Genomic DNA, 11,705 nt, shown 5'->3' with positions numbered 1-11,705 from the left:
ACGCAGTTTGCCCCACAAACACAAACATGAAAACCACAATACATAACACCTACTTTCAAGGATCTGCATGCGAAAGCATGCCAGCAAGCGGGGCGTTCGCCGTTGCAGGTCTGACCACCTGCGCTCCAGCTGCCCGATGTTGCGGCGTGAACCCAAGGACCGCAGGCGGGACCGTGCCTCCGCATACGCGGAGCGCTTCTGCCGGTTGGTGATGGGTGGAGGCTGGCTGGTGATACGGCGATCCATCACCTCCGTAAGCACCAGCAGCTCGCGCCTGGTGAATGTGGAGGCTCTCATGATGGCAATGGAGTTTTTCATACAAAACATTTTTGATAAAGTGTGCAAAAAATTTCTGATTGGCTAATGTATTTTGGAAATTAACAGGAGCAATTTTATTGGTTAGTGTATGAGTCATGTGTTCAACAGGGCCAGAAATCTCTGGAGAGTTATGATAGGCTTGATGCAGTGACATGCGTTTGCAAATTTAAATAAAGAAATGAACCCCGGAAAATATGCGAGGATCCACAGCAATAGAACAATTGTTTAATTGTGGTTCACATGTTTTTTGAACAATAAAAGCGAATGTTCCATCCGTGCGTATTCTGCGGGTAAACACAAACACGGACAAGAGTAAAGTTTCTTGCATTGTGTTGAAAAAAAAAAAACAATTAAGCTAATTGATACATTGATTGGCATGATACAATTGAGGGAGGTAGGCAGAATAAAGGAGCAGGTAATCGACATCTGACAAGGCCACTTCCGGTTTCACTTGTGCGTGCGTTCCCTTCAAGCCATTTCGGGGATGTACACTCGCTATTTCGCACGCTCGTTAGTTAGAGGAGGGGTCGCCTGAGTTTAGGGAGGAATTTTAGATGCAAACGAAAATACGAGCGAGCCATTGAATTTAAATAATTTTGTACGTACGCCTAACGTATGTGCGCCCGCTGGCGAGTGGGTCTGAATGAGGGCCATTATCCCCTCTTCCCTATATCTCTGTACCCTCACTAACATTATACCCTCTTCCCTGTATATCTGTACTCTCACTAACATTATCCCCTCTTCCCTGTATCTCTGTACTCTCACTAACATTATCCCCTCTTCCCTGTATCTCTGTACTCTCACTAACATTATCCCCTCTTCCCTGTATCTCTGCATCTTCACTAACATTATCCCCTCTTCCCTGTATCTCTGTACCCTCACTAACATTATCCCCTCTTCCCTGTATCTCTGTACCCTCACTAACATTATCCCCTCTTCCCTGTATCTCTGCATCCTCACTAACATTATCCCCTCTTCCCTATATCTCTGTACCCTCACTAACATTATCCCCTCTTCCCTGTATCCCTGCATCTTCACTAACATTATCCCCTCTTCCCTGTATATCTGCATCCTCACTAACATTATCCCCTCTTCCCTGTATCTCTGTACCCTCACTAACATTATCCCCTCTTCCCTGTATCTCTGTACCCTCACTAACATTATCCCCTCTTCCCTATATCTCTGTACCCTCACTAACATTATCCCCTCTTCCCTGTATCTCTGTACCCTCACTAACATTATCCCCTCTTTCCTGTATCTCTGTACCCTCACTAACATTATCCCCTCTTCCCTGTATCTCTGCATCCTCACTAACATTATCCCCTCTTCCCTGTATCTGTGTACCCTCACTAACATTATCCCCTCTTCCCTGTATCTCTGCATCCTCACTAACATTATCCCCTCTTCCCTGTATCTCTGCATCCTCAATAACATTATCCCCTCTTCCCTGTATCCTCACTAACATTATCCCCTCTTCCCTGTATCTCTGTACCCTCACTAACATTATCCCCTCTTCCCTGTATCTCTGTACCCTCACTAACATTGGGCCTGATTCAGACCCACTCGCGAGCGGCTGTACGCTCGCAAGTGGGTCCATGGTCTGCACTGAGCATGCGCACGACGGAGGGAGCTCCGTCGTGCGCATGCGCCAGACACGACGAGCGAAGGACTTTCCTTCGCTCGTTGTGTCCGATCAAAGGGGGCGTGCTGTCAATGTTGATTGACAGCACGCCCCCTTTGGTGGGCGTGCCGGGGGCGTGCCTCCCTGACGGGGGCGTTCCCACGGGAACGCCTCCCGTCAGAAGCCGGCCCACTGACATCACTAGTGATGTCAGTGGGAGTGATTTTGGCTCTGATAGAGCCAAAATCACTCCGGAGCTTGCGGTTGAAAACCTCAACCGCAGGCTCCGGCTCGCAATTTCGATGGTCGCGATGGTCACGACCATCGCGGCCATCAAAATGCACGCTCGTATAGCCTGTGGGTGGTGACCCACAGCTATACGAGCGTCCAGGAGGACGCTCCATGAAAAAGGAGCCCGGCCCTCATGCAGAGCGTGCGCTCTGCTCAGAGCGTACGGCTCTGAATGAGGGCCTTTATCCCTTCTTCCCTGTATCTCTGCATCCTCACTAACATTATCCCCTCTTCCCTGTATCTCTGTACTCTCACTAACATTATCCCCTCTTCCCTGTATCTCTGTACTCTCACTAACATTATCCCCTCTTCCCTGTATCTCTGCATCCTCACTAACATTATCCCCTCTTCCCTGTATCTCTGCACCCTCACTAACATTATTCCCTCTTCCCTGTATCTCTGTACCCTCACTAACATTATCCCCTCTTCCCTGTATCTCTGTACCCTCACTAACATTATCCCCTCTTCCCTGTATCTCTGTACCCTCACTAACATTATCCCCTCTTCCCTGTATCTCTGTACCCTCACTAACATTATCCCCTCTTCCCTGTATCTCTGCATCCTCACTAACATTATCCCCTCTTCCCTGTATCTCTGTACCCTCACTAACATTATCCCCTCTTCCCTGTATCTCTGCATTCTCACTAACATTATCCCCTCTTCCCTGTATCTCTGCATCCTCACTAACATTATCCCCTCTTCCCTGTATCCTCACTAACATTATCCCCTCTTCCCTGTATCTTTGTACCCTCACTAACATTATCCCCTCTTCCCTGTATCTCTGTACCCTCACTAACATTATCCCTTCTTCCCTGTATCTCTGCATCCTCACTAACATTATCCCCTCTTCCCTGTATCTCTGTACTCTCACTAACATTATCCCCTCTTCCCTGTATCTCTGTACTCTCACTAACATTATCCCCTCTTCCCTGTATCTCTGCATCCTCACTAACATTATCCCCTCTTCCCTGTATCTCTGCACCCTCACTAACATTATCCCCTCTTCCCTGTATCTCTGCATCCTCACTAACATTATCCCCTCTTCCTTGTATCCTCACTAACATTATCCCCTCTTCCCTGTATCTCTGTACCCTCACTAACATTATCCCCTCTTCCCTGTATCTCTGTACCCTCACTAACATTATCCCCTCTTCCCTGTATCTCTGTACCCTCACTAACATTATCCCCTCTTCCCTGTATATCTGTACCCTCACTAACATTATCCCCTCTTCCCTGTAACTGCATCCTCACTAACATTATCCCCTCTTCCCTGTATCTCTACATCCTCACTAACATTATCCCCTCTTCCCTGTATATCTGTACCCTCACTAACATTATCCCCTCTTCCCTGTATATCTGTACCCTCACTAACATTATCCCCTCTTTCCTGTAACTGCATCCTCACTAACATTATCCCCTCTTCCCTGTATCTCTGCATCCTCACTAACATTATCCCCTCTTCCCTGTATCTCTGCATCCTCACTAACATTATCCCCTCTTCCCTATATCTCTGTACCCTCACTAACATTATCCCCTCTTTCCTGTATCTCTGCATCCTCACTAACATTATCCCCTCTTCCCTGTATCTCTGTACCCTCACTAACATTATCCACTCTTCCCTGTATCTCTGCACCCTCACTAACATTATCCCCTCTTTCCTGTATCTCTGCATCCTCACTAATATTATCCCCTCTTCCCTATGTCTCTGTACCCTCACTAACATTATCCACTCTTCCCTGTATCTCTGCACCCTCACTAACATTATCCCCTCTTTCCTGTATCTCTGCATCCTCACTAACATTATCCCCTCTTCCCTATATCTCTGTACTCTCACTAACATTATCCCCTCTTCCCTATATCTCTGTACCCTCACTAACATTATCCCCTCTTCCCTGTATCCCTGCATCTTCACTAACATTATCCCCTCTTCCCTGTATCTCTGCATCCTCACTAACATTATCCCCTCTTCCCTGTATCTCTGTACCCACACTAACATTATCCCCTCTCCCCTGTATCTCTGCATCCTCATTAACATTATCCCCTCTTCCCTGTATCTCTGCATCTTCACTAACATTATCCCCTCTTCCCTGTAACTGCATCCTCACTAACATTATCCCCTCTTCCCTGTATCTCTGTACCCTCACTAACATTATCCCATCTTCCCTGTATCTCTGCATTCTCACTAACATTATCCCCTCTTCCCTATATCTCTGTACCCTCACTAACATTATCCCCTCTTCCCTGTATCCCTGCATCTTCACTAACATTATCCCCTCTTCCCTGTATCTCTGCATCCTCACTAACATTATCCCCTCTTCCCTGTATCTCTGTACCCTCACTAACATTATCCCCTCTTCCCTGTATCTCTGTACCCTCACTAACATTATCCCCTCTTCCCTATATCTCTGTACCCTCACTAACATTATCCCCTCTTCCCTGTATCTCTGTACCCTCACTAACATTATCCCCTCTTCCCTGTATCTCTGTACCCTCACTAACATTATCCCCTCTTCCCTGTATCTCTGTACCCTCACTAACATTATCCCCTCTTCCCTGTATCTCTGCATCCTCACTAACATTATCCCCTCTTCCCTGTATCTCTGTACCCTCACTAACATTATCCCCTCTTCCCTGTATCTCTGCATCCTCACTAACATTATCCCCTCTTCCCTGTATCTCTGCATCCTCACTACCATTATCCCCTCTTCCCTGTATCCTCACTAACATTATCCCCTCTTCCCTGTATCTCTGTACCCTCACTAACATTATCCCCTCTTCCCTGTATCTCTGTACCCTCACTAACATTATCCCTTCTTCCCTGTATCTCTGCATCCTCACTAACATTATCCCCTCTTCCCTATATCTCTGCATCCTCACTAACATTATCCCCTCTTCCCTGTATCTCTGCATCCTCACTACCATTATCCCCTCTTCCCTGTATCCTCACTAACATTATCCCCTCTTCCCTGTATCTCTGTACCCACACTAACATTATCCCCTCTCCCCTGTATCTCTGCATCCTCATTAACATTATCCCCTCTTCCCTGTATCTCTGCATCTTCACTAACATTATCCCCTCTTCCCTGTAACTGCATCCTCACTAACATTATCCCCTCTTCCCTGTATCTCTGTACCCTCACTAACATTATCCCCTCTTCCCTGTATCTCTGCATTCTCAATAACATTATCCCCTCTTCCCTATATCTCTGTACCCTCACTAACATTATCCCCTCTTCCCTGTATCCCTGCATCTTCACTAACATTATCCCCTCTTCCCTGTATCTCTGCATCCTCACTAACATTATCCCCTCTTCCCTGTATCTCTGTACCCTCACTAACATTATCCCCTCTTCCCTGTATCTCTGTACCCTCACTAACATTATCCCCTCTTCCCTATATCTCTGTACCCTCACTAACATTATCCCCTCTTCCCTGTATCTCTGTACCCTCACTAACATTATCCCCTCTTCCCTGTATCTCTGTACCCTCACTAACATTATCCCCTCTTCCCTGTATCTCTGCATCCTCACTAACATTATCCCCTCTTCCCTGTATCTCTGTACCTTCACTAACATTATCCCCTCTTCCCTGTATCTCTGCATCCTCACTAACATTATCCCCTCTTCCCTTATCTCTGCATCCTCACTACCATTATCCCCTCTTCCCTGTATCCTCACTAACATTATCCCCTCTTCCCTGTATCTCTGTACCCTCACTAACATTATCCCCTCTTCCCTGTATCTCTGTACCCTCACTAACATTATCCCTTCTTCCCTGTATCTCTGCATCCTCACTAACATTATCCCCTCTTCCCTGTATCTCTGTACTCTCACTAACATTATCCCCTCTTCCCTGTATCTCTGCATCCTCACTAACATTATCCCCTCTTCCCTGTATCTCTGCACCCTCACTAACATTATCCCTTCTTCCCTGTATCTCTGCATCCTCACTAACATTATCCCCTCTTCCCTGTATCCTCACTAACATTATCCCCTCTTCCCTGTATCTCTGTACCCTCACTAACATTATCCCCTCTTCCCTGTATCTCTGTACCCTCACTAACATTATCCCCTCTTCCCTGTATCTCTGTACCCTCACTAACATTATCCCCTCTTCCCTGTATCTCTGTACCCTCACTAACATTATCCCCTCTTCCCTGTATCTCTGCATCCTCACTAACATTATCCCCTCTTCCCTGTATCTCTGTACCCTCACTAACATTATCCCCTCTTCCCTGTATCTCTGCATCCTCACTAACATTATCCCCTCTTCCCTGTATCTCTGCATCCTCACTACCATTATCCCCTCTTCCCTGTACCCTCACTAACATTATCCCCTCTTCCCTGTATCTCTGTACCCTCACTAACATTATCCCTTCTTCCCTGTATCTCTGCATCCTCACTAACATTATCCCCTCTTCCCTGTATCTCTGTACCCTCACTAACATTATCCCCTCTTCCCTGTATCTCTGCATCCTCACTAACATTATCCCCTCTTCCCTGTATCTCTGCATCCTCACTACCATTATCCCCTCTTCCCTGTATCCTCACTAACATTATCCCCTCTTCCCTGTATCTCTGTACCCTCACTAACATTATCCCCTCTTCCCTGTATCTCTGTACCCTCACTAACATTATCCCCTCTTCCCTGTATCTCTGTACCCTCACTAACATTATCCCCTCTTCCCTGTATCTCTGCATCCTCACTAACATTATCCCCTCTTCCCTGTATCTCTGCATCCTCACTACCATTATCCCCTCTTCCCTGTATCCTCACTAACATTATCCCCTCTTCCCTGTATCTCTGTACCCTCACTAACATTATCCCCTCTTCCCTGTATCTCTGTACCCTCACTAACATTATCCCCTCTTCCCTGTATCTCTGTACTCTCACTAACATTATCCCCTCTTCCCTGTATCTCTGCATCCTCACTAACATTATCCCCTCTTCCCTGTATCTCTGCACCCTCACTAACATTATCCCTTCTTCCCTGTATCTCTGCATCCTCACTAACATTATCCCCTCTTCCCTGTATCCTCACTAACATTATCCCCTCTTCCCTGTATCTCTGTACCCTCACTAACATTATCCCCTCTTCCCTGTATCTCTGTACCCTCACTAACATTATCCCCTCTTCCCTGTATCTCTGTACCCTCACTAACATTATCCCCTCTTCCCTGTATCTCTGCATCCTCACTAACATTATCCCCTCTTCCCTGTATCTCTGCATCCTCACTACCATTATCCCCTCTTCCCTGTATCTCTGTACTCTCACTAACATTATCCCCTCTTCCCTGTATCTCTGTACTCTCACTAACATTATCCCCTCTTCCCTGTATCTCTGCATCCTCACTAACATTATCCCCTCTTCCCTGTATCTCTGCACCCTCACTAACATTATCCCCTCTTCCCTGTATCTCTGCATCCTCACTAACATTATCCCCTCTTCCTTGTATCCTCACTAACATTATCCCCTCTTCCCTGTATCTCTGTACCCTCACTAACATTATCCCCTCTTCCCTGTATCTCTGTACCCTCACTAACATTATCCCCTCTTCCCTGTATCTCTGTACCCTCACTAACATTATCCCCTCTTCCCTGTATATCTGTACCCTCACTAACATTATCCCCTCTTCCCTGTACCTGCATCCTCACTAACATTATCTCCTCTTCCCTGTATCTCTACATCCTCACTAACATTATCCCCTCTTCCCTGTATATCTGTACCCTCACTAACATTATCCCTTTTCCCTGTAACTGCATCCTCACTAACATTATCCCCTCTTCCCTGTATCTCTACACCCTCACTAACATTATCCCCTCTTCCCTGTAACTGCATCCTCACTAACATTATCCCCTCTTCCCTGTATCTCTGCATCCTCACTAACATTATCCCCTCTTCCCTGTATCTCTGTACCCTCACTAACATTATCCCTCTTCCCTGTATCTCTGCATCCTCACTAACATTATCCCCTCTTCCCTGTATCTCTGTACCCTCACTAACATTATCCCCTCTTCCCTGTATCTCTGCATCCTCACTAACATTATCCCCTCTTCCCTGTATCTCTGCATCCTCACTAACATTATCCCCTCTTCCCTGTATCTCTGTACCCTCACTAACATTATCCCCTCTTCCCTGTAACTGCATCCTCACTAACATTATCCCCTCTTCCCTGTATCTCTGTACCCTCACTAACATTATCCCTTCTTCCCTGTATCTCTGTACCCTCACTAACATTATCCCTTCTTCCCTGTCTCCTCATAATATTATCCCCTCTCCCCTGTGTCTCTGCGTCCTCTCTCTCTCTCTCTCCCTCTGTACTTTCCCTGTCTCCTCTCGCTCTCTGTCCCCTTCTGCTGATGCTGTCCTGCAGATGTGTGAGGCGGACCCAGCACACACTACAGAGAGTGCAGGTGCGGATGAACATGTGAGGCTTGGGACACATAGAATAAGGTAACAACATGAGTGATGTTGGTTAGAGAAAATAAAACTCCCCAAAACAGAGATGGAGGGTTAGTACAATACACTGTAATAATAACATACATTAAATTATTATATGTGTTTATGTTTGCATGTATAATTCCGTGAAAACAGATAATGGATGTCTCTATGTAGATATTCAGCTAATTATATATGCATAAACATGAATTTCAGAATAGACATTTATGCAGATATACTCACAACCATACAGAAATCCCTCTAACATACACACACATACTAACATATCTTCATGCAGAATCCCCGAGCTCCTCAGACATACACACACAGTCTGTGAATCTACCATCTCTCTGCTGAAAAGGGGAGAGGGGGAGAGACGGAGGGGGGGAGAGAGTGCAGGAAGGTGACCAGCATGCAGGAGGAAGCGATGTGTTTCGCCTGCATCAGCAACACTGCAGTGTGAGGACCAGCAGCACGCAGCCTGCAGGATGCTCTATTACCACAGCAAAGACAGATAGAGGGGAGGAAACAGTAGAGGTATGTACTGGCTATTGCGTCTTGTGGGATGAATGGAGAGATAGTAAAGAAACCAGGTCAGGGCTATGTGGTTAGAATTGTATTTAGAAAAGAGTATGTGCTGGAGATTGTGCCCTGCAGGCATTTGGGATGAAAGGGGGGGGGGGGGGGTTGAGAGGAACTGGAGAGGAAAGGTGATAGTACAGTATACCCTGACCAGGCTGGACTGCAGGTAGGGGGTAAGAGAGAGATTGTAGAGGTACAAAATGTCAGTTGCTGCTCTCCTTATGGGAGAGGGACCAGGGGGCTGCTTGTTAGGGAGAATGGGAGATAGACGATGCAAGAGCTGGGATATGAGCAGAGGGAGAGGGATGGATGTGGCAGGAGCAGGTGGAGATGAGAAGAAAGAGGGTGATTTGTCCAAGAGGATGGGATAGGGGTACAGAAAAGTGGGTGTTTTGGGAGGGGAAACAGTAAAAAAGGAGAAGCGGACATTAAGGGAAAGTAGAGAGGCTTATACTGCAGTGATTGTGAGCTGCTTGTGTATTGGGTAGAGAGATGATTGTGTCCCAATGGGGCAGACGTCTGCAGGACGCAGTGGGTGATGTGTGTAAAAGGCCGCACTGTTTGGGGCAGGTGTAGAGTTGTGACTGTCAGGATTGTGTACATGATTTGTGCAGGTCACACACACCAGGGTACCGTGTATATGTCCTCAGCGTACAGTCTCCCTTTTACATCTCTTGAAATGTGATCATTATTGAGGCTAGAGTCTTTTTGTGTCTGTGTGACAGTGTTGTTTATAAGTGTTGCATTTCTATTTTTGTTGTATATGTTACATGTTGTCATTTATATTTTTACATTTGTTGTATTTGTTTACACGTGTTGTATTATTTTTGTATTTGGTGTAATTGTTATAAATGTTGTTTTTTATCTTTATATTTGCACTTTTTATTATTAGCGTCATATTTTAATTTTTACAGATATGGAACAGAATATTCTCTCCTGCAGAGTGTGACTTGCCCAGGGAGCTGGCACTTAAATCCTGCCGTGCCACACTGGCTTTTGTGAGAAAGAAACTCTGAGTGGTTCAAATTCCAATAATCAACCCCAACCTGGGGTTTGTTTCATCCTTGTTACTTGTGTGGACCCACTGAGCACAAAGGAGGGGATTACAGGTGGTCAGTATGGCACAAGCTGCCAAACAACTAAAAAAGATCAAGGATGTTGAAGCCCAGAATCTGGCAGAGCAGAAAGAGAAGGAGGAATCAGATCGCAAGAGAAGGAGTCGATCCCGTGACCGCAAGAAAAAGGTGAGTGGTATGATGTAGTGAGATAGAGGAGTGCTGAGTGTGCAGTGAGGATACAAGGAGTAATTCAGCACTGAAACTCAAAGAGTAATGTGCTTACTGTGCTCTGTTGAATCCATCATAAATCATACCTGCCCCATCCCCAGATTTGGCTCATCATTGTTCTTCCTGATTACTAATCTGTGAATAATGTTTGATTGTAGAGGTGGTGGAATAGTGACATAGTAGTCTGACCTCCTGTTTCCTACTGTTGTGCTGGATAGTACCCAGAGGTACTAATGATCTTTGATGCGGTATCACTGGCAGTGTCTGCTCCTCCTCTACAAATAGCATCCTGCTGGCTTTCCCTGCTGGCCTATATGTTTGTCTACAATAAATAACCCTGCTTGTGTAAAGCCTATTTAGTCACTAGTTTATATGCATACAGACTTTTGTCCCTTATGTCCATGGTTACAAATGGGTTCCCAAAAGTGACTTTTATCCCATCGGAGATCCTCGCACTATGACAGTTGCTTGTGTGGACGCTGATGTAATGTACACCAATATTGTTATTATACTCTTTTCTCCTGATTATGCAGTTTTGCAACATCGGTATACCTAATGTTTTATTGCAGATTCATTTTTTATCATTGTTGTACCTTGTCACAAGTGTCCTTGTCTATTCGACGAGGCTCTCCGCAACCTATCACAGAAACAGAGCCTAAATTGCAAAAGGCAAGTCTATCATTAGGTTCAGGAAAATTGCAGGTATTAGTAGGCCTGGGTCTAAACCCTTTGTAAAACACAAGAGGGGGGATACTTGCTGCTGAGTCTTGGTTGAGTGTATGTTCTTTTTCTTATCCTAGAGAACAATAGCAGAAACAAAATGTTTGTATTGCTACAAATTATACTGTTAAAGGCTTACTTATATTTTTTGGGATTGGAAAGACCAGTACTGAGCTCAGGTAAATTGGCAAATTGTAAAGCTCTTCTGGGTAGTACTAAAGCTTTGGAAATCTCAGGTCTACAGGTAAAGTTTGCTGTAGGGTTCAGATTCAGGCTAATAAAAGGGTTAGGATTGAGGGGCCTAATATTTATTTAGCATTATTTATCTCTGATTTATATTGACGATGCTTGCTTGCTGGGGGCAACGCTTTCCAAGAACGTCTGTCCCAGAGAAGTACTTTCCCATTGAAAAGTCTTTCAGCAAAAAGCTTCACTTCTTAGATGCCCG

The 11,705-nt window shown here is 45.6% G+C and overlaps 1 protein-coding gene across 8 annotated transcripts in view; it reads left to right on the top strand.

Annotated features, from left to right (window-relative positions):
* Window positions 1-8,663: 8,663 nt before the first annotated feature.
* Window positions 8,664-11,705, top strand: part of ANK1 (ankyrin 1) — a 350,835-nt gene continuing 347,793 nt past the window's right edge. For 7 of the 8 annotated variants that reach the window (XR_015872444.1, XM_088455874.1, XM_088455873.1 and 4 more), the window contains exons 1-2: window positions 9,115-9,206; window positions 10,166-10,495. Coding sequence is in view for 7 of the 8 variants with exons in the window: in XM_088455874.1 (XP_088312000.1) it covers window positions 10,370-10,495 (126 nt within the window). In the remaining variant the exon portion in view is untranslated. Of the gene's footprint in view, window positions 8,685-9,114; window positions 9,207-10,165; window positions 10,496-11,705 lie in introns of those variants that run through there. The other variant, XM_088455871.1, reaches the window with a different exon arrangement.

This window comes from Taudactylus pleione, unplaced genomic scaffold (assembly GCF_031769625.1).
Source record: "Taudactylus pleione unplaced genomic scaffold, aTauple2 ptg000676l, whole genome shotgun sequence".
NCBI classification, from domain to species: Eukaryota; Metazoa; Chordata; class Amphibia; order Anura; family Myobatrachidae; genus Taudactylus; species Taudactylus pleione.
This window is presented reverse-complemented; position numbering and strand designations above follow the sequence as displayed.